Source organism: Mustelus asterias, chromosome 8 (genome assembly GCF_964213995.1).
Source record: "Mustelus asterias chromosome 8, sMusAst1.hap1.1, whole genome shotgun sequence".
NCBI lineage: Eukaryota > Metazoa > Chordata > Chondrichthyes > Carcharhiniformes > Triakidae > Mustelus > Mustelus asterias.
This window is the reverse complement of record NC_135808.1, coordinates 107,180,851-107,204,501: the sequence shown is the minus strand read 5'-3', so window position 1 is coordinate 107,204,501 and position 23,651 is coordinate 107,180,851. Positions and strand designations below refer to the sequence as shown.

Here is a 23,651-nt window from a genome sequence, read left to right as displayed (position 1 = left end):
CTAGTAAATAAAAAAAACTCTCATTATCTAAACTCCAGTGAGCTGAGCCACCCTCCCCTCAGAATCTGACATGTTTCAATAAGGACATTTTCTAGACGAGGACCAGCAGGTCTGACAACTTCGAGGGGGGGGGGGGGGGGGGGGGCGGAGAGAATGGAGCCAAACCCCTTTCTGTTGAACTGTGCAGTGGAGTATGCCGGGAGGTGTAGTCACCCCAGCTAGCGGAAGTGCGCGTTCTGCCTACATCTCCCGGCATGCCGCGCACCGGGGGGGGGGGCTGGCGCTGGCGATGACGTGCAGGCTCACGCCGCTGCTCACGTGAGAGCCGCATGCGCGCGCGCAGCCCCCTCAGGTGACCCGAGTGTCGGAGAGAGTCGCCCTGATCACCCTGGTGTCAGAGCCCCAGTTGCCGGCCGCCTGCCAGCCAGCCACCATGAACGGCTACGCCTTACTATACGGCGGCATCACTCTGGCCTTCTGGTCCACCCTCCTGGTAGTAGGTAAGAGAGAGCGGGGAGGGAGTGTGGGAGGCGGGCAGGCAGGGCGGCTCCTGGTGCCCGGCCCGGTGTCAGGCCTAGTGTGGCCGGCGGTTCGTGGATGTCCCCGTTCCCCCCTCACCGGGCGGGGGGGATGCGGCACCTTCTGCCGCTGGGGACCTTGTCCCACTTTAGCATATGCACTACGGCATTGAGAGTTTTTGGACTCGAAATGGTGGCGATGTTCGCCGGCCCCCTTGCACCTGGGCGAGGGGTGTATTTCTTTTTAATGAATTATTCCTATTGGAAAATCACTGACTGACCAGCTCGAAAGGGTCAGAATTCCTATGACCAGAATGAAGTTGGGAAATTCTGTCAGAGATGTCTATCGAGCTCCAAGTGTTGACACTAAACACGAAGCTGTGTTGTCTGTTTATATTTTGTGTAGATTAGATCAAGCTATATGCTGATATATATCTGTTATTAACATTGTGTCTGTACCCACTGTATGATACCAGGGACTTGCAAGCTTTATTGACAATTTACATTTTAAGAAGGGATTTCATCCCCATGACAGCAAGTAAGAATTTGTCACTGGTAGTCAAAAGCCACTCTTTTAATTGCTGTCATCTTTTTTTTCATCAGTCTCTGTGCTGTTATGCCCCTTTTTTCCTTTCAAACCACACTGCTGTCTTCTGATTAGACCACATCGGGTGTACAAAGTGCTGCTCTGGGCACCACAACGTAGGATCTACTTTTCTTGAAAGCAGTGCAGTATGAATTGACCAGGCTGTGAGGGGGTCCAAGGATTAAATTGCGAAGAGAGGTTTCATAAACTGGGTTTATGTTCCCTAGGAAATAGCAGTTCAGTTGAGCTTTTAAGAATTTTGAAAATAATTGAAATGATAGATGGAGGAAAAACCTTTGCTACTTGTGGAGTCTAGGACTTGAAGCACAACCTTTAAAATCAGATCCAGGCCTTTCAAGAGAGAAGTTAAGAAATGCTTCACGCACTTGTGAAGTGTATTAATTGTGCAATAGTTAGATGTGGAAATGTTTAATGTTGAGGTGGACGGTTTTTTTCTGCAGATGGGGACTTGGAAGTGAGAAACAGCTTCCCAAATTCTGATGCATGTAGATTTGTATAATTTTTTTCTTCTTCTTTGATCACTCACTAATGTGATTGCCCACTTTCTGTGGGTCCTTATGTGGCTGATGAGTCTGACCCTAGAGTTGCATCTTCGACTGCACACTTGACCGATGTTTCTAGGAGGTGGAACTAGTCCTTGGACTTGATCGCTGTCATTCCTTTTCTTGCCGTTGGGTGTTCTCGAAGAATTGTGTCCCTTCAGTCAGGAGGTTCCTCAGGGTAAGTTTCTCCTGAGCAAAGACCTCCCAGACATTGATGCTCTGTTGCATTTCTTTGAAGTGCTTGCTTTGCTGTCCTCTTGTTCGGGGCCTTCCTTAAGCTGGGCGAAGGAGATTTGCTTTGGCACTCAGGACTCAGGCGTTCTAAGCATGAGGCCAGCCCAGCAGAATAGGTTTCGGACAATTGTGGCCTTGATGCTGGTGCTCTTGGCTCCTTTAAAGACGCTTTAAAATGCCTGCCCTAGCTGATGCAGGGAATCTGTCTCAGCGTGAATGATATCTCTCCAGGTCCTTGAGGTGGCATCTGTACGTAGTTCAGGCTTTTGAACTACTTAAAAGAGTTGGGAGGATGACTGTTACTCTTGAAAATCCAAACATTTATGGTTATAAAGATTACACTCCTTTTCACTGATGGTTGGCTGGGATAAGACTGAGTTTCAGTGATGCACTGCTTTCTGATTGCCTGAGAGTTTGTTGCTGAACCATTTTTTAAAGTAACCTATCTGAATCGGAGTTTTCACTGATCAATTTGCTGCTGTTTGAATAGTGAGTATCAGCATGGACTTGAGTCAAACTCATCTGGTGAGAGATTGAACTGTTTTGTTTGAAATTTTTATTTTCAAGTATTTGTGTGCGCTATGGGGCAAAATGTTTAAGTTTATCTGGAGTTTTGGTTTCATGCACATTTCAGAGGGGTGAGCTGTGGCTCAGCAATAACATTCTCAACTCTTGAATCAAAGGTTGTGGGTTTGAGTCCCAATTCTGATAGCCAAGTACCAAATTTAGACTGATGTTGTACTGAGGGAGTGTTGCACCTTTGAATGTGCTATCCTTTGGATGTAACATTAAACAAAGGCCTTGTCTGCCTTCTAAGGTGGATGTAAAAATCCAATGGCATCAGAGAGCAGGGTGTTCACCCCTCGAGCAATAAAACAAAAACAGGTCATCTGGTCACTATCACCTTGCTGTTTGTGCAATCGTGCTGTGTGCGAATAGTCAACTACATTTCCTACATTACAAAGGTGAAACTGACTGAAGAGAGCTTCTGGTATCCTGTGATCATGAAAAGTGCTATACAGTTCTTTATCAGTTAGAGTAAATCTCAAATGGCTAATGCACCTTTGGCTAAGTAAATGCATAGTATTCATATTGGTTATGTAAATGAGCCAATGCCCTAAAATTGTCCAAAGTTTTAATTTGAGATGAAAAAGCCATAATCGTGTGGTATCTGATATCTTATTCTGAGGCTATTGTTATCAGGGGTTAATGTTTTGGAGTAGCTTGTAATGGTCATGAGTGCAAGTTGCTCAATGAGTACACTTCTGTAACTCACCATTTGCTGGAGGCCATCAAAACTGGTTTCACTTTATAGTTTACAATTGCAACTTTTGTGGATGTGTTGATGTTTGGAGTTCAAAATTTGCATACAAGCTTGCAAACTGCACTTGAAAGCTGATGCATTTTCAAAAATATTGATACATTAGGAGTAAACTGCTAACTTCGATGGGAGGCTATGACGTAGTGGCATTACCACTAGACTAGTAATTCAGAGACCCAAGGCAAGATCTGGAGCAGATAGTGAAATTTAAATCCAACAAAAATCTGGCATTAAAAGTCTAATGATGACCATGAAGCTGTATTTGGCTGTTATAGAATCCAGTCTGGTTCATTAATGTATTCTAAGGAAGGAGACCTGCCACCCTTACCTGGTCTGGCCTATGTGACTCAGATGCACAGCAATGTGGTTGACTCTCAAATGCCCTTCAAAATGGAGAGCAGTTAATGATGGACAATAAATGCTGGCCCAGCCAGTGACACTCATCCTGTAAAAATGAATAATAAAAAGAGAAAGTTCTGGTTGTGGAAGAGTTAAAGCTATTAAAGGGGGAAATGTTTCAGTTTTGCGCAAAATGGGAAGTTCCACGGTTGTAACATCAGTATTATGTACTGTCAGCCAAACCTATCAGGAACTGATTATATTGTTAAGACCTCAAGAAATATGCAAATACAGTTCTTTCAATTGTGAAAGCTACTGGCCAATTTAAATACTTTGCTTTTCCCTTGCTTAGCCCTATTTTGAGATTCCTAGCAGACCTGTAGCCAACTCCATTTCCCTCAAAATTGATTGCGAGCAAAATACTATCATTCTCAGATTTTAAATTATTCATAGTTTTTTTGTGAGAGGGTGTTTCATGCTTGGGTATGGGAGGCAATGAGGGATGATGAGTGGAGGACAATTTCATAAACTATGTTCTGAATTTTCGAAGCACCAAAGTTTAGGTTGGATGTCAAGGGCTTGGAGTGAGTATGCAAGAGGTTTAGAAGGATGAAGGACTTATTTTGTTGGGAGATTGTAGAAGCTGGAATTGTTCTTCTAGGAGAGAAGATTAAGTGAGAACCTAATAGTTCATAGATTTAATAGGATCCGCAAAAGAACTGAGAATTTTTCCACAGGTTACAATGGAATGCAGTTCCTGAAAGGAACTTTTAAATACATGTCGGATTGACTTTTAAAGAGAACTAATGTACGGGGTTATAGGGAAAAGGCAGGGATGTGGAACTAAACTGGAAAAGTCTTTGAAAGTGTTGGTATTGTGATGATGGCTGAATGGGCTCCTGTGTTGTAAGATTCTTTGACTTGATGGTTAATGTTTGTAAATCACTGTTATCAATCAAAATCATAGTGAAGTAGAAGAATAGTTAAGGCTATATAATGTATTTTGCTCATGACAAACCAGTCTCTCTCACTCAACATTTTCCACCATCTAAATTTTGTGTATCTTTCCTCTTCAAACTTGAGAGCATATTCACTATTTCTAAAGTTCATCCAACTCTCAAAAGATACTCATGGTTAAATGGACCCCTTGAAGATCTTAAATTCTTGACAAAATATCTTTTCAGAGTAAACAGTGCTATGTTCTCCACTCTGTGCATAGCTCGGATATTTATTTAATTGATTTATTCTCACATATATTGGGATACAATAGAGAAGAAGACAAGGATAGTGTGCAGGATTTAGTTTTGCCAAATCGAAGAGATTTAAGAGCATTATTAGGAAGTTTTTAAAGACTTAGAGTACAGTTTTAAGAGCACAGAACAAGAGTAAAAGATTGAATTTGAGGGTATGCTGGGGACAGCATACCACCATATCACTGATATCACCATGCTCTGGCACCATCTATGAATGTTGTAAAACCCATGGTTCACTAATATATAGAGAAAGGAAACCTGCAGTTCTTACCTGGTCTATCCTACATGTGACTCCAGACCTATAGTAATGTGGTTGACTCTTAACTGCCCACTGAAATGGTCTAGCAAGTTACTCAGTTGAAGTTGAATTAGAGATGTGCAACAAATGCTGGTTTTGGCAGTGATGCCCACATCCCATAAAAGAATAAAGAAAAAATATATTTTGCCATTCCTTCATCATTGCTTCAGGCTAGGAAGTGAGAAATTTTCATTTATGAAGAGTCGAACAATTTACAAATAGTACAACAGTTTAATATTGAAAAAGTTATGAAAATTAAATGGGTGGTATGGCATGTTCACCCACTATAGACAGTTTCCCCCTTAACGTATGGTACCTTTCATGACCTTTTTCAAAGTGCTTTGTAGCCAATTAAATATTTTAAGTGTAGTCACTGTGGTAATAAGAAACATAGCAAGCAATGTAGGTACAGCAATTTCCTACAATTAATGTTAATGATCAGATGATCTGCTTTTGAGGTGATTAAATATGCACCCTGACTTCAAAATAGTGTCATTGGATTTTTTATGTCCATCTTAGAGAGCAAATAGGACATCAACTGAAAGACAGCACCCCCTCAGTACCTCATTGGAATGTCTGCCTAAATATTTGTGTTCAAGTATTTGAGTGGGACTTGAACCTTCAGATTGAATGGTGAGTGATACCAACTGAGTTGTGACTTCCAAAATAAATTATTTGGGAGAAAATGTTTCCCCTCTGCCCCTCTTCAGAGTTGAGCCCACAAGAGTGCTCACCCATTCAATATCCTTGTTTGCATTGCTGATCCCTATATAATGTTAGAATTTGCATTTACGTTGTGCCTTTCACAGCCTTAAGGCATCCAAAAGTGCTTCTGTCAATGATTTTTTTTTGAAGTGTAGTTAGTTATAAGGTAGGGAGGTACTGCATGCAAATTGTCCATTGCAATGCTTTCAAGCAGTATTGAGATAAATGACTAGATGATCTGTTTTAGTGAATTTTGGTTGAGAGGTATGTACTCACCAGGATATTGGGAGAACTTCCCTGCCCCTCTTTCAATAGTGAGGACAGTTTAATAACTCATTCAAAAACAGCATGTCCAACAGTACAGAACTCAAGTTTTTGCAGAATTTTGGTTTATATGCAATGGTATGAGTTGATTTTGAACAAAACAGGAACGAAGAACAAATGTCTATTTAATGATCCTTATGGTTGGAGTCCAATCTTGTGTCTATGTGCAGTAATGCTCTGATACTGATATTAACTAGGAAAAAAAACATGAGTATAATGACTGAATGCGAAATGTTTACTAGTTCCCTGAAAGGTCTGGTCCACGGTGATAACTGATCTGTGCTTGTGACATTGCAAATTAATATCAGTTTAGAAGAAGAAAACTTGATGATTTCAAGCACTGTCTTTTTATCCCTCAGCTGGTTTTGGATCAGATCCAAACTAACAGGCCAACTGACTTTCCATCTCTGGGACCCGGATCAAGTCAGAACTGATAAGCAAAGAAGCTCACGTGTTTTCCTTGGTTATAAATTATAGGGTTGGAGTCATTGAGTTGGGTAATCACGAACCTGTGTCTTAAAGTGCACAAATGCATCATCTGTGAAGTCTAATCTGCAATTGTGACTGTTCTCAAAATGTCTTTTGATTAGAGTTGTGGCAGACACGGGGAAGTACGTTCAAAGAGAGAGCAGTTAATGCTGCAAAGTATTTATTTCACCTAAACTTATTACGAAGAATAAAATTCAATTTATAATGTGTAGTTCATTTAATTTTACTGGGGACTGCCCATATTGAGCTTGTTTCCTGATATCACCTGGTTTTGTGGTTTTATATAATTGAGCATATAGAGAATTTACCTTAATGCGGAAGAACGCTGTTGAAAAAAACTCTCTCGTTCCCTCTTCCAACCTAATCTGAAATTTCTACCACGTCAAAAAAACAGGAAGACCTGACATTTCTGGTCAGCAAGACCCGAACTCATTTGTTTTTAGATTGATGAAATTCTCTTCTGTTAGTACACTTCACATAAAAATTTGGTATGACATTTATTGAATTTTCATTTGTCTTTCTATTATAGGCATTTGTTACACAATATTTGACCTAGGATTTCGCTTTGATATAGGATGGTAAGTCATTTCAAAGGAAAAATTAAGTTCTCATTTATTTGTAACAATTTAGCTTTAAATTTATTTCCTAGCTGATTGGATATACTAATCGGAGGAAACTTTCAGAAAACCCTTTTAGTAATCCAATCAGCTATTAATATTTTTCTCACTTTCTAAATTGAACTGTTCTGTAACCAAATTTATTTTGCCACTCGGCTTAAATCGGTGTCCTGTGGTTTTCATCATTAATACCATTGGGAGCAGTTTCTCTCCCTATCTACTCTGTCCAAACCCCTCATGATCTCCTTCCAACCATCTCATCTTGTATGAGAATGACCCCAGGTTCCCCGATCTATCCAGGCAACTGAAGTCCCTCCTCCCTGGAGCCATTCTTTCAAATCCTTTCTTCACATCCTTCCTAAAGTATGGTGTCCAGCGATGCATACAATATTTTAATACAATACTGACCAAACCAGTGGTTTGTAAATAGAGCCATAGACTAATCGCAGTCATTACATGCATCCTCTGGCTAGGGCAGTTTGTTTGGAAATTGATCCCAAAATTATACTGTCTGCAGTTTGCCACTTCATTCTGCTTTTGTATACCAGGAATTAGCACATTCAAGGCCTACAACGATCAGTACCTCACTCTGTAATGTAGTTAAGTGCCAATGAAACCCCTTAGACTTGAAACTTTGTCCTGGAACATCTCTGTCCCTCCACCTCTTTCCTCCTTTTCAGATCCTTCTTGAAACCCATCTGTTGGAAAAAGCTTTTAACATCTCTCCTAAAACTCCTCCTTTGGCTTGGTGTCAGTTTTTGTTTGGTTATAGCCATGTGAAATGCTTTGGAATGTTTGTTTTGTCCGATTCAGCTACAGGACTGTCCGAGACTTTATCCTGAGATTGGAAGTTTGAGTCCAAGATTTGCTGCATGAAAAATACAAAATATGAAAGCGGTTTTCTTGTCTATTTTTTTGGATAGTGAAAACCCAATTGCTAACTTCAGAGAGATAGATATGACATCTCGACAATAGATGGGAACCCTCTTCAAACTTCAAGCAAAATTGTGCTTGCTGGATAACTGATATAAAAACACAAAATGCTAGAAATATTCAAGTCTGGCAGCATCTGTGGAAAGAAACAGAGATAATGTTCATCTGAACTCTTTATTTTAATGATGTGCCTGTGTGTAAGTGGTGACTTTTTTTTGGCCCTGGCTAAGATGCTCTTTTGGGGCAGACTCGATGGACTGAATGGCCGTCTTCTGCACTGTAGGGGTGCTATGGTTCACATTGTGAATGTGTTTTGAAAAGTGTCAGTGGGTAAATTAATATTTTGCTTCCTCCTTGTAGGAGATGGTACCTTCTTTCTATCTCGTGCCTTTTCCTTTCCACTACCTGAAATGCTACAGCATAGCCAGGACAAAGTATAGTTGAATTAATTTAAAACAATTTGGGTGAAAGTTTTTGTGAACCCATCCCGTGAGCTCTAATGCCTGATATTACAGGCCTTCTGGAGAAGGATCATTTAGATCCAAAACGTTAACTCTGTCTCTTTCCATAGGTGCTGCCAGATCTGTTGAATTTATCCAGTATTTTCTGTTTTTATTTGAGATTCCCGCATTACACAGTATTTTGCTTTTGCTTTGTTAGAGTAAAAGTATTTGTCTGATTCCAGAATTGCAGAGATGATCTACAGGTTTATTTTATGATCATTCTGTATAGAACTGGAACTGGCCATTTCTGGCTGCTGCTTCCTTTTAATCTTAACACTTTGTGCAAATTCTACAGAAGTCTACAGACTTTTTTTGTCTAAATTGAAATTCCTGGTTCAATGTTGAAAGGATTATTGCATTTTTTAAAATGTTTAATGAAATTATTAAAAAGTGGAAGTGAAAGCGGCAGTTGAATCATGACTTGGTTCGGGAAGTCTGATGGTGGGGACAGAGAGACGGTTGGAAATAAGAACAAATACAAGTCTGGGTATTAAGCTGCAGACACTATAGGCTGGTTAGCATGAGCATAGGGAAGTACAAATCCTTCCTTGCCGTTCCAATTCCGATCCATGCTCAGACTGAATTAATGTTTTACATTGGCCTATGGGATGGATGGAGGGTGGGTGGGTGGGGAGGAGAGGTTGTTGCGTAACAACAAATGTTTGTGTCTCACCTTTATGAAAAAATGCCCTAAAAAGCTTTACATGGAGAGAAGAAATAAGAATTAAAGAGAAATGGTGGCGTAGTGAAAATCCAGAGGTCCAGACTAATGTTCTGGCGACATGGGTTCAAATCCCACCATTGTAGCTGGTGATATTTAAATTCAATTGAAAAATCTGGAATTACGTGTTAAGTAATGGTGACTATAACTAGTCAATTGTTGGAAAAACTTTTCTGGTTCACTAATGTCTTTTAGGGAAGGAAATCTGGCCTACATGTGACTCCAGACATGGTAATATGGTTGACTCTTAACTGTCCTCTGAAATGGCCTAGCAAACCACTCGATTCAAGGACAGCTAGAGATGGGCAACAAATAGACCTTGCTAGCAATGTGCACATCCCATGAAAGAATACATTTTTAAAAAATCATGGAGTAAGGAGCAGCCATCAAATCGTGGTGAGAGAATCGGGGGAGGTTTCTGAAGATTTGGTTGAAAGGATGGATTTGAAGAGGATATTCAAAACAAGTGATTCAGGCAGGCATTCCATAGAATCGGGCTGAGGTGACAACTTTTAAAGAAGGGACAGAAATATTAATGAAAGTGTATTTCTTCTAGAATGTTTGGTGGAATGTGCAGGAAATGGAATACACCAATTAACATTTGAAACTCTAATGGGAGAATAATGCTGGAAATACTGATTTGCATTTAGTTTAAGCTGAAGATTATTGTACTTTGTTACCACTAAAGGTTACATGAAAAAAACCCATTTTAAAATAGTTACTGTAGTGAATGCTGGTAACACAGTAGTAAGGGAGGGAAACCAAGGAGGAAGAGAAACTGGAAGAGTTTCTACATATGTGGTCTGGCTGTGCTGAGTTAAAACCAATGTACCTGGGACTGTTTCCTTGATCTTGGTAACTTCATAGTGGCATTTTCAAAATGTGAACTTTTTAAGTAGGCAGAATTAGGCAAGAACGAAATGGGAATTATTAGGTCTGGAACATCCTCCTCCACCCTAATAATGCTGTGGGTTTTTAAGAGTAAAATGAACCAATAAAAATATTTGAAGTGAAGAGGATGGAGGAGGGGATGCTTTGCACTGAATAGTGAGGAAGTGGTGTTAAGTGGGTAAATCCTACATTTAAATATAATCAGGAGATTCATTTATTCTCTCTATACCCCCTGCCTTTGCGACAGTGTACGATCAGTGAATATTTGTTTCTTTTAACAAAATATGGGACAGGAGAGGAAGAAGCAGGCTTGATTGTGCACATCAAGCAATGTTTGCATACTTTGAAGATATACATCAGATCATCATGATAGAATTATCTGTGTCAGAAACTGCATTGATTATTGAATTGAAGGTTACTTTAGGGGGTGAACTGTAATCACAATTGGACTAAAATGCAATGGTGGAGATTACAGGTCAACTGCTGCATGAGACTTCATATTCAAATTAAAACAGCAAAATTACTTTCTGTTGATATTGGAGGTGTTGAATTCTTGCGTTCTGTCAGTATTTCACAGCTACTTCCAGAAACAGGGTGTACCCTGATCCTTGTTGTAGAATCTTGCTTTAATCTTGTCTTGTGTGTTGTTGTAAAGTTTACTGTTATTTTTGATTTAAAAAGATGCTGAGCAATGACCTTGCAAATTGGCTAGTGTAATAAATGACTGCAAATTGGGTGTTCTGATAAGCATTCTAGGTTATCACTTTATTGAAGAAATTGTTTTTACTTGATGTACTCCTTGCAACCGATGCTGCATAATACAATGTGGGCAAATCCTTGCAGGAATGTGCTGTTTGATTGTGGAAATGTATGTTTACAACTTTAGAGTAACCTCTGGTTGCTTCCCAGTTTCTGTCATCTGTATATGTATGTCTGTGTATATATAAATATGTATATTTATGGTAACGGTGAAAATAACTTCTGCGATCCGCACATGCATAGCAAAGTACAGAAATCCAAGTTTGCTGTCAGTGATTCTGTGCTGAGTGCACTTTGAGGGCCTCCTGAGAATGCAGTCAATTAGAAATCATTGAACAGATAATTTCAACTCTGATGCTTAGTGTCTAAAAACCCTTGAAAAAGTTGCAACTAGTTGACTGAGGCCATACTAGGTCTTCAAACAGCATACTGAGTTTATAATTACTAAACACACTGGCCCTAAAAAGAGATTTTGTATTTGTTGAAAGTCCAATTTTTTCATTGTGAAAATTCCACACTCCAGAAAGTTATTTGATGTTTTAGCCTCTATGTTAATATCGTAATATGGCCCAATCATTTATTTCGTCATTGGAAATTTAAAATCAGAAGTGAAGGGATTTCTGGTTTGCTGTCTGAGATACTTCAGTGTCATTGGCTATTTTCCTGCTTGTAATGCCACTGTTGTCAAACGCCTGGTGGAAGATTCAAATTGACTTTGGTAAAGAAAAAATCCATCCACAGAAATCATTAGATCTTTGTGGAAAGCTTTCTTTGATGTTAGTGGCACTATTTTGCTGCTGACGGCAAATTATCTCTCCTTTATCTCTTAGTCTTCATTGAAAAAAGATATGATGGTGGGAGATTTGAGAGAATATTGAAATAAATATATTGCTTGGCATGAAATTTTTCATGTAAAATTTTTGAAGTCACTTTTTGACTATTTAAGAGCTTTTATTGTACTTGTGTCAAACATGAAGCGCAAAAGTACAAAGCGATTCAATTAATATTTTGTTATTTATAGGTTTTTAACAGAAACATCTCCCTTCATGTGGGCAAACCTGGGAATTGGATTGGCTATCTCATTGTCTGTCGTGGGTGCTGCATGGTAAGATGTTTTTTCTTATCCGTATCAGTGAGTAGATTGACCAGGGTGCCCAAAGATCGATCATACATGTACTAACTATTCGCACTTTGAATCATGTAAACAAAGAAATTTCAAGGGTCACTGTCTGTGTTAAACAAAGCAGTTCCTCAGGTAATGAAGGCATCCATACCTGAAAAATAAAACTTTGACAATATCCAGGCTTGGACTAATAAGTGGCGAGCAGCATTTTGCATCACGAATGCCAGGCAATGACCATCTCCAAAAGGAGAGAATCTAACCGCCTCTCCATAACATTCAAAATCATTATCTCAAGTGGCTACTAGAATAAGTTGCAGACCAGACATTCTGTAATGAGTGATTTCCCAAAGCCTTGGGAATGTTTTCTGTCTGTCCTGTTATCTAAGGAAGGTTTTATTGGAAAAGAAATGGACATAACCGCCTCCTTGTGTTTTTTGCTTGCTTAGGGGGATTTACATCACTGGTTCCAGCATTCTTGGTGGGGGTGTGAAGGCACCTAGGATTAAAACCAAAAATCTTGTCAGGTAATCATTTTAAAATAGCTCTTAACTCATGAATGTGTTGAAAAATAAAAGTAATTTCAAATAATACACCTATTATATCAATCAATTGCAAGCATTTTTGTGAAAAATAATCTTTCTCTGACACTACAGCTAATAGGATGCTTGTTTGCAAGGAATTGGATGAGGGATTTGGTTTTCCAGTTTGGCTATAACAATGGAATATGGCAATATATCTACTGGGGTAATGGTTATGAGTTATGGGAGAGTAAGAAAGGGAAAAATAGGATTTTAAATGTATATTTTCTTATGAATTAAGATTTTTGACTCATTGGGTTGTGAGTAATGTTGAACAGGATAATTTTATCGAGTCTTGTCCATTCCAGATAACAGCCAATGGCTTTCGACCGAGTTTTTAGTTCATGCTGGTTTTCGATGCATCTCTGTAGATTTCCAACTTAAGACAAAATGCTGGATGTTAAAGTTTAAAAGTTTATTAATTAGTCACAAGTAGGCTTACACTAAACTACAATGAAGTTACTGTGAAAATCCCCTAGTCGCCACACCCTGGTGCCTGTTGGGTGAATTTAGCATGGCCAATGCACCTAACCAGCACGTCTTTCGGACTGTGGGAGGAAACCGGAGCACCCGGAGGAAACCCATGCAGACTCGGAGAGAACATGCAAACTCCACGCAGGCAGTAACCCAAGCCGGGAATCGAATATTATGTTATCAGAATGTCCTTCAGCATCTAAAGAGAAATAGAAAATAGGGGCAGGAGTAGAGCATTTGGCCCTTTGAGCATGCTCTGCAATTCATTATGATTATGGCTGATTATCCGACTCAGCAGCCTGATCCTGCACGCACACACACACACACCCCACCCCCCTCCACCAAATATCCTTTGATTCCCTTTGCACCAGGAGGTATATTTAACTGCTTCCTGTAAACATACAATGTTTTGGTCTCGACTGCCTTTTTTGATAGTGAATTCCACAGACGTGCCACTCTCCGGGTAAGGAAATTTCTCTTCATCTCAGTCCTAAAAGATTTACCCCGAATCCTTAGTCTGTGACCCCTGTTCTGGGCACCCCACCATCAGGAACATCCTTCCTGCATCTATCCTGTCTTGTCCTGTTAGAATTTTCAGTTTCTGAGATTCTCCCCTCATTTTTATGAACTCCAGTGAATATAATTCTAACTGACTCAATTTCTCCTCGTATGTTAGTCCTGCCGTCGTCCCAGGAATCAGTCTGGTAAATCTTTGCTTGACTCCGGCTATAGCAAGGGCACCATTCCTCAGATAAGGAGACTAAAACTGCACTCACTACTCTAGGTGTGGTCTCACCAAGGCCCTGTATACCTGCAGCAAGACACCCCTGCTCCTGTACTTGAATACTCACTATGAAGGCCAAAGTACCATTTCCCTTCTTTACTGCTTGCTGCACCTGCATACTTAGCTTCAGCGACTGGTGTACAGGGACACCCAGCACATTCCCCCCTTCAATTGTAGCCATTCAGATAATTTGCCTTTCTGTTTTTGTCACCAAAGTGGATAACCTCACATTTATTCATATACCACATCTACCATGCGTTTGTCCACTCTTTCAGCTTGTCACAAGAACAGAAGGTTAATTTTTCAGGCTAAGCCTTTTATCAGAACCAGAAGATGAACTTTATAATAAAGTAAATGAAGAATAAAGAAAGAGGTATGTCAGGTACGCTGACTCTTGTCACAGAACCAATTAATATGGTGAACAGCTTGCAGTCATCAAAGAGCATCAATAGAGACAGAGCTGGGTCAAAGAGTAGAAGAACGATAGGCTAATTCGCTGGGACAAGAACGAGCTAAAATGATGTACTTGCAAGGATATGAAGGAACAAATGATAAGTTGGTTTGTTAACTCATTGAAACTTATACTGACATCAAAGCAATTGTGTGTGTAGAAATACAGTCTTGTATTGGTAGTTCAGTTCATCTCTCCATGAAGCAGGAGGATGAATTTAGCTCATTACTTGCACAATTCTTAAAGGCTTTTTTTTTTGTTGGGATTAAAGTCTTTTGAGAAGTTCTTAACCTTTAGTTTTACAGTAAGAATTCATCTTGATGCCTGGTTTGTTTTGATTAATCTGTTTCTATTCTCCAAGTTAGTTGTATTGTTCAGTCGTTTTGTGTGAATAAGTCTGTTCAATTATTTACCCTGGTACAAAATTGTCTTCAATGATTGATAATGTCATCTGAAGTGGCATCATAATGCGAAGTTTTGTGTACAATCCAATGGCAAGCTCACAGGAAAAGGGAGGATTGTTTGCCTTAAATTATGTCAGATTTTTAAAAGAATTCTCTAGGAGTGGCTTGCTGGCAGCAATATTTATTTTTCATTTCTAGTTGCCTTAACAACTGAGTGGATTGATGAGGCACTCTTAATGCACTAAGAATGGAAGTAATTAAGAATAGAGTATACAGAGTGCATGATATGTGGAATTTTCTTGGAAGGGTTGCAGTGGCAGGTTCCTTTCACTGAAGGATGTTAGCGAACCATTTGAGCTTTAGTTTCACATTATGTTCAAGTCTTAGAATGAATTACCAGATTTATTTTATTCATGATCTCTGGGTTGCTAATCCAGTATTATAACCAATCGGACTGGCGGGAAGTGGGAAAATGTGTCTGGTGGGAAGGTGCACCAGGATCACTGTTATTTCCCGCATGCATTAATGATTTGGACTTTGGAAATTGAGGTATGTAATCCAAATTTTCAGATAGGCGCAGTGATTATAGTCCAGTGAAGGACAGCACCAATCACGTGATAAATGGAGAGTGGGTGTATAAATGCCAAATGAAATTCAGTAAGGTCAGCAGTTCATTTTGATGGGAATAAGGAGGCCACTTATTCTTTGGAAGTAAGAAAATAAGCGGGATAAAGAAGCAGAGAATTAGGAATAGAGATAAATAAATCACAAAGTAGCAATGCAATTTGATCAGGCCAGTATAAACAAACTGCTGGTTTTCATTGCAGGAGGAATAGAATATAAAACCAGGGGGATAATGTTAAATTTAATGTAACCCCTTGGTTAGGCTGTTATTTCTATAGTGGATATTGCAACACTGAAGAAAGTACGAGAAAATAGTATCACCCGAATTGAATAGATTGTACCTCTTAGCACAGAACTCCTATTTCTGAAAAAGATAACTAAGTGGAGAAATAATTGAGGCTGCCTTTAAATTAACAGAGTGTGATAGGATAGGTGTGCATCCAGAACATATGGAATGTGAATGCCACCATTGACCAGAATTGCCTATTTCTGTACTGTGCATTCTACACCTCTATCAGTTCTTAAGTTTTCGATCACAGGAAATGTGTTCTTGCTCAAGATGGTGAGAATTATTTTGAGAAATATTGAGAACAAACTGAATCTTAATGCTGGAGTCTACCTGGAATGAGGTTGTGCGGGAAGCAGGTGCTTAGAAAATAAATGTTTGAAAATGGAGTTATGAATATATAGTTACAAATAGCAAAGGTGACCATAATGGTGAACAGATGGTAAACCTGGCAGTGGCCAAGGAGTAACACCAGGAATGATGATTTTATTTTTAACATTTATATTGCAGCATCATTTTCTGTGAAGCTGTGGCAATTTATGGGATTATCATGGCTATTGTCATCAGTAATATGGCAGAGGTATGTGAATTTTTAGTATAAATACAATATTTGCTTACTTTGCCTTTAATGTAATCTGGGATACAATTGAAGTCAAAATCTGACCTGATGTGCTTTCAAAGGGGGCAGGATAGACCCATGTCCATAATATTGATTAAAGCTGTAATGTCTCACTTTCCATGTGTAATTCCAGTTTACATGTAACACTTGCCCATTAGTTTACTAATTCCGTCATGCTTTTATACAGTGACTGCTGTTGTGAAAAGGAGCAGAGCAGGCATCACAACACAATGGAAGTGGCATTGCTAATTTCGCATACGAACATCTGAATTAGAAGCCGGATCAGACCACTCGGCCCTTTGAGCCTGCTCTGCCATTCAATAAGAATTTGGCTTATGATTGTAACCTCAATTCCACATTCCTAGCTACCTGTGGTGACCTTTCTTCCACCCCAACTAATGGAAAAACTCTATCTACCCGACCTCTGCCTTAAAAATATTCAAAAACTCAGCGTTCTCCGTCTTTTGAGGAAGTAAGGTCCAAAGACTTCTGAGACCCTCTTTGAGAAAAACATTCTCCTCATCTCTAATGGATGACCCCTTATTTCTAGATTTCCCCCACTCGAGGAAACATTCTTTCCACATCCACCCTCAGGATTTTGTATTTTTCAATTGGGTTGCCTGTTGCTCTTCTAAACTCCAGCATTTACAAGGCTAGTCTATCTAACCTTTCCTCATAAGATGACCTGCCTATTTTAGATGGTGGTAGAGGCAAGTTCCTCTCACCTTTTAAGAAGTACATGGATGAGCACTTGGCACGTCATAACATCCAAGGATATGGGCCAAGTACTGGTAAATGGGATTAGGTGGGAAGTCAGGTGTTTCTCATATGGATGCAAATTTGATGGGCCGAAGGGCCTGTTCTGCACTGTATGATTGAGTCTAGTAAACCACCTTGCAAATCTGTTGGAAGCAGTTCAACCTTTTCTTAAATAAGGAAATCAATACTGTACACCAGATCTGGTCTCACCAGTAGCCTGTATAACTGAATCATAACCTTCCTACTTTTGTATTCAGTTCCCCTCACAAATTATAACATTTTATTAGCTTTCCTATTTACTTGCTGTACCTGCAAGCTAATCTTTGCAATTCATGCACTAGGGCACTCTGATCCCTCTGCATGTGTAAGCTCTCCAATCTCTCACCATTTAGCATATGCTTTTTATTCTTGCCAAAATGGACAATTTCACATTTTTCCACATTATGCTTCATTCGCTATATCACTTTGGAGGCTTCTTATGTCTTACCGGTCTTTGTTTCATCAGCAAATTTAGCAACCATACTTTTTGTCCTTCCCTTAAAGTCATCTATATAAATTGTAAACAATTGAGGCCCTGGCATTGATTCCTGTGGCACACCACTTGTAGTATATCTTGTCAATCAGGAAATTACCCATTTGTGCTAAGTGTTTCCTGTTAGCTGACTAATCCATGCCAATATGTTCCCCCCCACACCATGAGTAATCAATATATTTTTCTCCCAGGTGAAATCTCTCAATAACTATATGGCTCATAGTAGGTTTATGCCACTGCAACAAAGTGGCAAGGGTGGCACAATATTCCTCAAACTTTAATGGACTCGGGAGTTTGTTCCTTTTGGTTCTGCACATACTCAGCTCCCAATCTTAGCTGATGTCTAACGAAATTGAATATTCCCTTGCTACATTCATGCATGTTTTGATTAACAAGTGAGCAGAATCCTGGAAGCAGATTGACTACCTTAATTCTTTGGGTGGAGAATATTCTATGGGCTAGCATGAGGGTTGAAAAGATGAGAAGCAAAGAAATCAAGACTTGTGAATTTGATTATTCTATATGTAGTTAAATCATTAATATAAAAACACAAATTAGATTTATCTCTGAACCTTTTCACACAATTTGTGTGTGATGGCAAATGGCACTTTTGAGGAAAGTACTCCAAAATATTCTTTGCTTTCAGGTTTCTGTGTTTATTGTTGAAACAGTGATTTGAGGAGTGGTTGAAAGATCTTGTTGACAAAATAAACAAATAGCCAAAAAATCCTACAAAAACTGCCTTGTTCCAGTAACAAATGATGTATGTTCAGATGTGTAATTTGAAAGATGATGACCTGGCTCCTGGTGTTCCGTTTATTACTTCAAAAAAACATTTCTTATCTTCCCCGCAGCCATTCAGTGGCACCACTCCACAGACAATTGGAGCCAGGAATTATCAAGCAGGTGAGTATAGTTTTTTTTTGTTGTGCCATAGTTATTTATTTGCATTGGATTTGAAATGAAAGCCTGTCTTCAAGGATTCATTTATCAGGAGCTGCTGCAGATGGCCACCCCAACACTGCATAAATGGTGTTGCCACCATTTCTGATTGCTGACCGGCTTAACTCGTCTGTACAGACTCATGATTTGAGCTTTCATTTCTTGGTTATGCACAGACTTCACAAAAGCGGGGCATTATGCTGAATTGTAATTAAGGAAAAGGAGTGTGAAATATTGGTGTGATTAGTATGGGGAGAGAGGAAGTATTAAGGAGATTAACATCCTTCGAAGTGCATTAATTACCAGGGCCGGATGAAATGTATCTGAGGCTGTTAGTGGAAGTCAGGGTCTACAACCCTCACTGGATACAATTGAGGTGCTGAAGGATTGGAGGCCTACTAGTGTTGCACATTTGTTTAAAAAGGGAGAGACCAAATAATTTATAGGCCAGTCAGTTTGACCTCTGTATTGGGGAAATTAATTGGAATCAGTTATGAGGAACAGGTTAAACTGTCACTTAGACACAAAATCAAGAATAGTCAGCATGGGTTTTTTGAAGGAAGGTCGCACCTGACTAATTTGAATGAATTTATTTGAGGAAGTAACAAGGAAGATTGATGAGGGCGATACAGTTGATGTGGTCTACATGGATTTTAGCAAGGCCTGTGGCAAGGTCCCACATGGCAGACTGGTTTAGAAAATAAAATCCCTTGAGATCCAGCGGAATGTGGCGAGCTGAATACAAAATTGGCTCTGTGGCAGGAAACAAAGGGTAATTGTTCATGGGCATTTTTGTGACTGGAATGCTGTTTCTAGTGGGGTTCTGCAGGGCTCAGTGCCAGGTCTCCTCCTTATTGTGGTATTAATGTTTGGACATAAATGTAAGAGGAATGATCAAGAAATTTGCATACGGCACATAAATTGTCTGCATTGTTGATAGTGAGGAAGATATCAATGGACTGGTCAGGTGGAAAGAAAAGTGGCAAATGGAATACCACAATGTTTATTAGTGTCACAAGTAGCGGCACGGTACACGGTCACAAGGGCGGCACGGTAGCACAGTGGTTAGCACTGCTGCTTCACAGCTCCAGGGACCTCCCACAGTCCAAAGATGTGCGGGTTAGGTTGATTGGCCATGCTAAAATTGCCCCTTAGTGTCCTGAGATGCATAGGTTAGATGCATAGGTTAGCAGGTACATGTGTAGGGATATGGGAATAGGGCCTGGGTGGGATTGTGGTCAGTGCAGACTTGATGGGCCAAATGGCCTCTTTCTGTACTGTAGGGTTTCTATGATTCTATTTTTATGATTCTAAGTAGGCTTATATTAAAACTGCAATACAGTTACTGTGAAAATCCCCGAGTCACTACATTCCAGTGCCTGTTCGGGTACACCGAGGGAGAATTTAGCAGGGCCAATGCACCTAACCAGCATGTCTTTTGGACTGTGGGAGGAAACTGGAGCATCCGGAGGAAACCCACAATGACATGGGAAGAATGTGCAGACTCCGCATAGATAGTCACCCAAGCCGGGAATCGAACCTGGGTCCCTGGCGCTGTAAGGCAGCAGTGCTAGCCACTGTCCGCCCTAAAGTTTGAGCTGATGCAATTGGAAAGGTAATTCAAAGAAATGCAAAAGGTGCAGTAGCCAGGAAAGGTATTCAAATCACAGATGAGTGGTTTTCAATGCTAAGTTGCATGATTGTACCTTGGAATTGGATTTTCACAGTAAGTTCGTTGCAATGCTAATGTAAGCCTATTTGTGACACTAAATAAGTTTAAGTTTATTCATCATTGTAGGGATGCCTTTTAATATTTCCATTCCTGACTGGATTAGTATGTTTTATTATAGATAATAAACCTAATGTATTGATTAGCCTGTTGACCAAAATTATTCTTTGGGAATTAGACTTAATTATAGGAGTAAGAGTAGGCCATTTTGTTTCCCGTTTTCTTTCCCTTCCACCAATGCTTCTATATGCATCAAAAAGTCTCAGTGAGAATAAGAGGAAGCCTTATTTTTTTTGCATTGTTGCTATCATCCAATAATAATGGGAAAAACTGAGCTGATTTGGTTTTAATCAGTAGATTTCTCAATTCTCTTTTTTCTTTGTAGGATTCTCCATGTTTGGAGCTGGCCTGACTGTTGGATTTTCTAACCTGTTTTGTGGTATCTGTGTTGGTATTGTGGGCAGTGGTGCTGCTCTGGCTGATGCCCAGAATGCCAGCCTGTTTGTCAAGATCCTGATCGTTGAAATCTTTGGCAGTGCCATTGGTTTGTTTGGAGTCATTGTGGCCATTCTACAGGTAAGATGGTCTCAACCCTTCCAACTTGCATCTTCCCAATACTAAAGATCTCCATCTCTCCATGAGTCCACCTACCACTGAAGCAGTTGTCATCTCTAAGCTTCTATCACTCTCAGCATGCCTCGCATCCTCCAATCTCTTGGAATTACTGCCCTTTCAAAATTATGTCAAATTCTGTTCATGCTAATCTACATTGGCCTCTGCATTCCCATTGTCCCATTTAAAATCCTCACCATGGTTAACCCTCAAGTTTTGTCCCTCTGTACTCCTGTAAACTCCTCCAGCCCTACCTCCACCTTGGAATTTTCCATTTGTTTGACTTGGACCTTCTTTAGCCCTACTAATATTAATCATGTCTCTAGTTGTCTGGGCCCATGTGTCAAAATTCCTTAACTCCTCTATCTTTCTGCTTTGGAAACTTGACCTTTTCACCAAAACCTTTAGCTATAACTTACTGTATGTGTCTTTTGACACGGCATCCATTGTTTTGCTTACAATTCTAAAACTCTTTGGGACATTTTTCTATCATGCCATTACGTAAATGCAACTTGTTCCCATGTGAGGAAAATGTGCATTAGATATTCTGTAAAAGGCATTGGTTCATTTCCCCTTTTAAATTTTATATTAAAATCCTTTCAGTTTTGAAATAAGTTGAATGTAGGACAAAGTGAATATTGTTATTTAATACTAATTACCATTGTGTACTAGTGCAGAATGAAGAATAATCTGTTTACAGCTAATTATGCTATAATCTGTGCATTTCTGAAAAATTGTAACTTGTAAAATTGATTGAAATTTTTTGTTACAGACATCTAAAGTGAAAATGGGAGATTAGCCATCATGAAAACATTGAGAGTTGGAAAAGTTCTGGAAATGCGACCAAGATTTGCTGTACATAATTTATTTAAGTGTATATTTTCCCGATTATATTGTTTGTGGTTTTTTAACCCATCATTTACTGAGGAGTGGTTGTGGTACAGTCTGAAGTGATTCCTGATCAGTTCTGCAAAATGGACCAGGTGCTGTCCAGCAGTATTCCATAGTTTAGTCTGTTTTCTGTTTAACTTGCAAAAATGTATTGCCCACTTCAAATTTAGAATGGGGTTGAGTAGTGAGACAATGTTGAAGACTTATTTTGCTGTCATTTTTACAAGTGATGAGATTTATTCTTTGTGGCCTGGTGCAAGGCAGCAGTTGAAAACGTGTTTCACAGTGACCATTATAAAGAGGCAACAAATACATTTACATCAGAGTCCTGTGGCTTGTAGTGATCATGCCAAGATGAGTTCATCCAAAACTGAGCTCCCATCAATTTATGTACCTAAGTTGCACCTTTGTATGTATATGTTCCTTGAAAATGTAATGGAGCAACTTTTGAGTGTTACACCATGATGACAACCACAAAATAAAGTACATGTTTATATGTGGGTCGGCATCAAGCATTCACTTTCTGCACCCACCCTACTGCTTTCCCCACCACATAGTTAGCATTGCTGCCTCATAGCGCCAGGGACCTAGGTTTGATTCCTGGTTTGGGATCACTGTCTGTGTGGAGTTTGCACGTTATCCCACGTCTGCGTGGGTTTCCTTCGGGTGCTCCGGTTTCCTCCCACAGTCCGAAAGATGTGCTGGTTTGGTGCATTGGTCATGCTAAATTCTCCCTCAGTGTACCCAAACAGGTGCCAGAGTTTGGCGACGAGAAGATTTTCACAGTAACTTCTTTGTAGTATTAATGTAAGCCTACTTGTGACACTAATAATTAAACTTTAAGCAGAATTGTTTTTCGTTGGCATTTGCATGCCTGTTGGCATTCGTATGTGCAAATGATTGTTATCCCCTATACCAATTGAATTTGACTGAGTATTTGATTTACTGAAACAAAATGTAATTTAAATGTCCAGGATTGTAAAACTGATTATAATTACACAACAGTATTTGGGTCTCATCATGCTGCATCAACTTTGACTCAACAAGAAAATTGTAATACAATCCTAGCTCTCTATCAGGCTATATCTGTGGAGTGCTATTTGAACTTTAATCTTCTGTAAAGGATGGTAATAGTAACTATACTATTGAGCCAGTGTAAAAGAAAAATTTCCACATACCTTATGCCAATCAGTTGACTTTCCTGCTCCTTTGTGATTACCATAGACACTTTAAGCACCTGACCCAGTTGACTTATGCAAAACACTACTGGTTAATACATGCACGGTGGAGGCAAGAGATGGCATGTGTGGATTGAACATGAAATGCACTCCTTTATGATCTGTCGGTGGAACTGTCACAACTCTCTCCCCTGCTGGGTGGAATTTTTGTTCTCACACTTTTGGAAACTACTTGTGTTGTCTCTTCACCTTAATGGATGAAACTTTGATATCGTGTTGACTATTATTGCAAAGTATGCTTGTCCTGAATTCTTGTTGCATACTATTGAATTTGGCTGCAATCATGTGTTAAATATTTTCTTTACAAATTGAATATCAACAACTTGGCATTTAATGTAGAATAATAAGCCCTGAGACATTTCACAGGAGTGTTGTCGAATGAAATTTGGCACTTTGCCACATGAACAATTAGGACAAAGAATCAAAAACCTGGTAGGTTTTAAAGAGCCTCCTAAAGAAGGAAACAAAGGTGCAAGGAGAGAACTCCAGTACTTGAGGCCATAGTTGTTAAAGACACTGCAGGCACTAGCGAAGTGATTCAAATCGGGATG

General features: G+C 39.5%; 1 protein-coding gene across 1 annotated transcript; it reads left to right on the top strand.

The window, feature by feature from the left end:
- The first annotated feature begins 285 nt into the window (after positions 1–285).
- atp6v0b (ATPase H+ transporting V0 subunit b) lies at positions 286–22,362 on the top strand. The gene is made up of 8 exons (XM_078218675.1): positions 286–500; positions 7,160–7,208; positions 12,076–12,159; positions 12,624–12,701; positions 16,289–16,358; positions 18,543–18,594; positions 20,745–20,935; positions 21,744–22,362. Exons 1-8 carry the CDS (start codon positions 434–436, stop codon positions 21,768–21,770), a joined length of 618 nt encoding a protein of 205 aa, XP_078074801.1. The 5' UTR covers positions 286–433; the 3' UTR covers positions 21,771–22,362.
- Positions 22,363–23,651: the final 1,289 nt, after the last annotated feature.

Coding starts and splice junctions, on each gene's coding strand:
- atp6v0b (XM_078218675.1), top strand. CDS start 434: ATGAACGGCTACGCCTTACTATACGGCGGCATCACTCTGGCCTTCTGG. Junction 16,359..18,542: donor TCATCAGTAATATGGCAGAG/GTATGTGAATTT, acceptor TCTTCCCCGCAG/CCATTCAGTGGCACCACTCC. Junction 18,595..20,744: donor AGCCAGGAATTATCAAGCAG/GTGAGTATAGTT, acceptor TTTTCTTTGTAG/GATTCTCCATGTTTGGAGCT.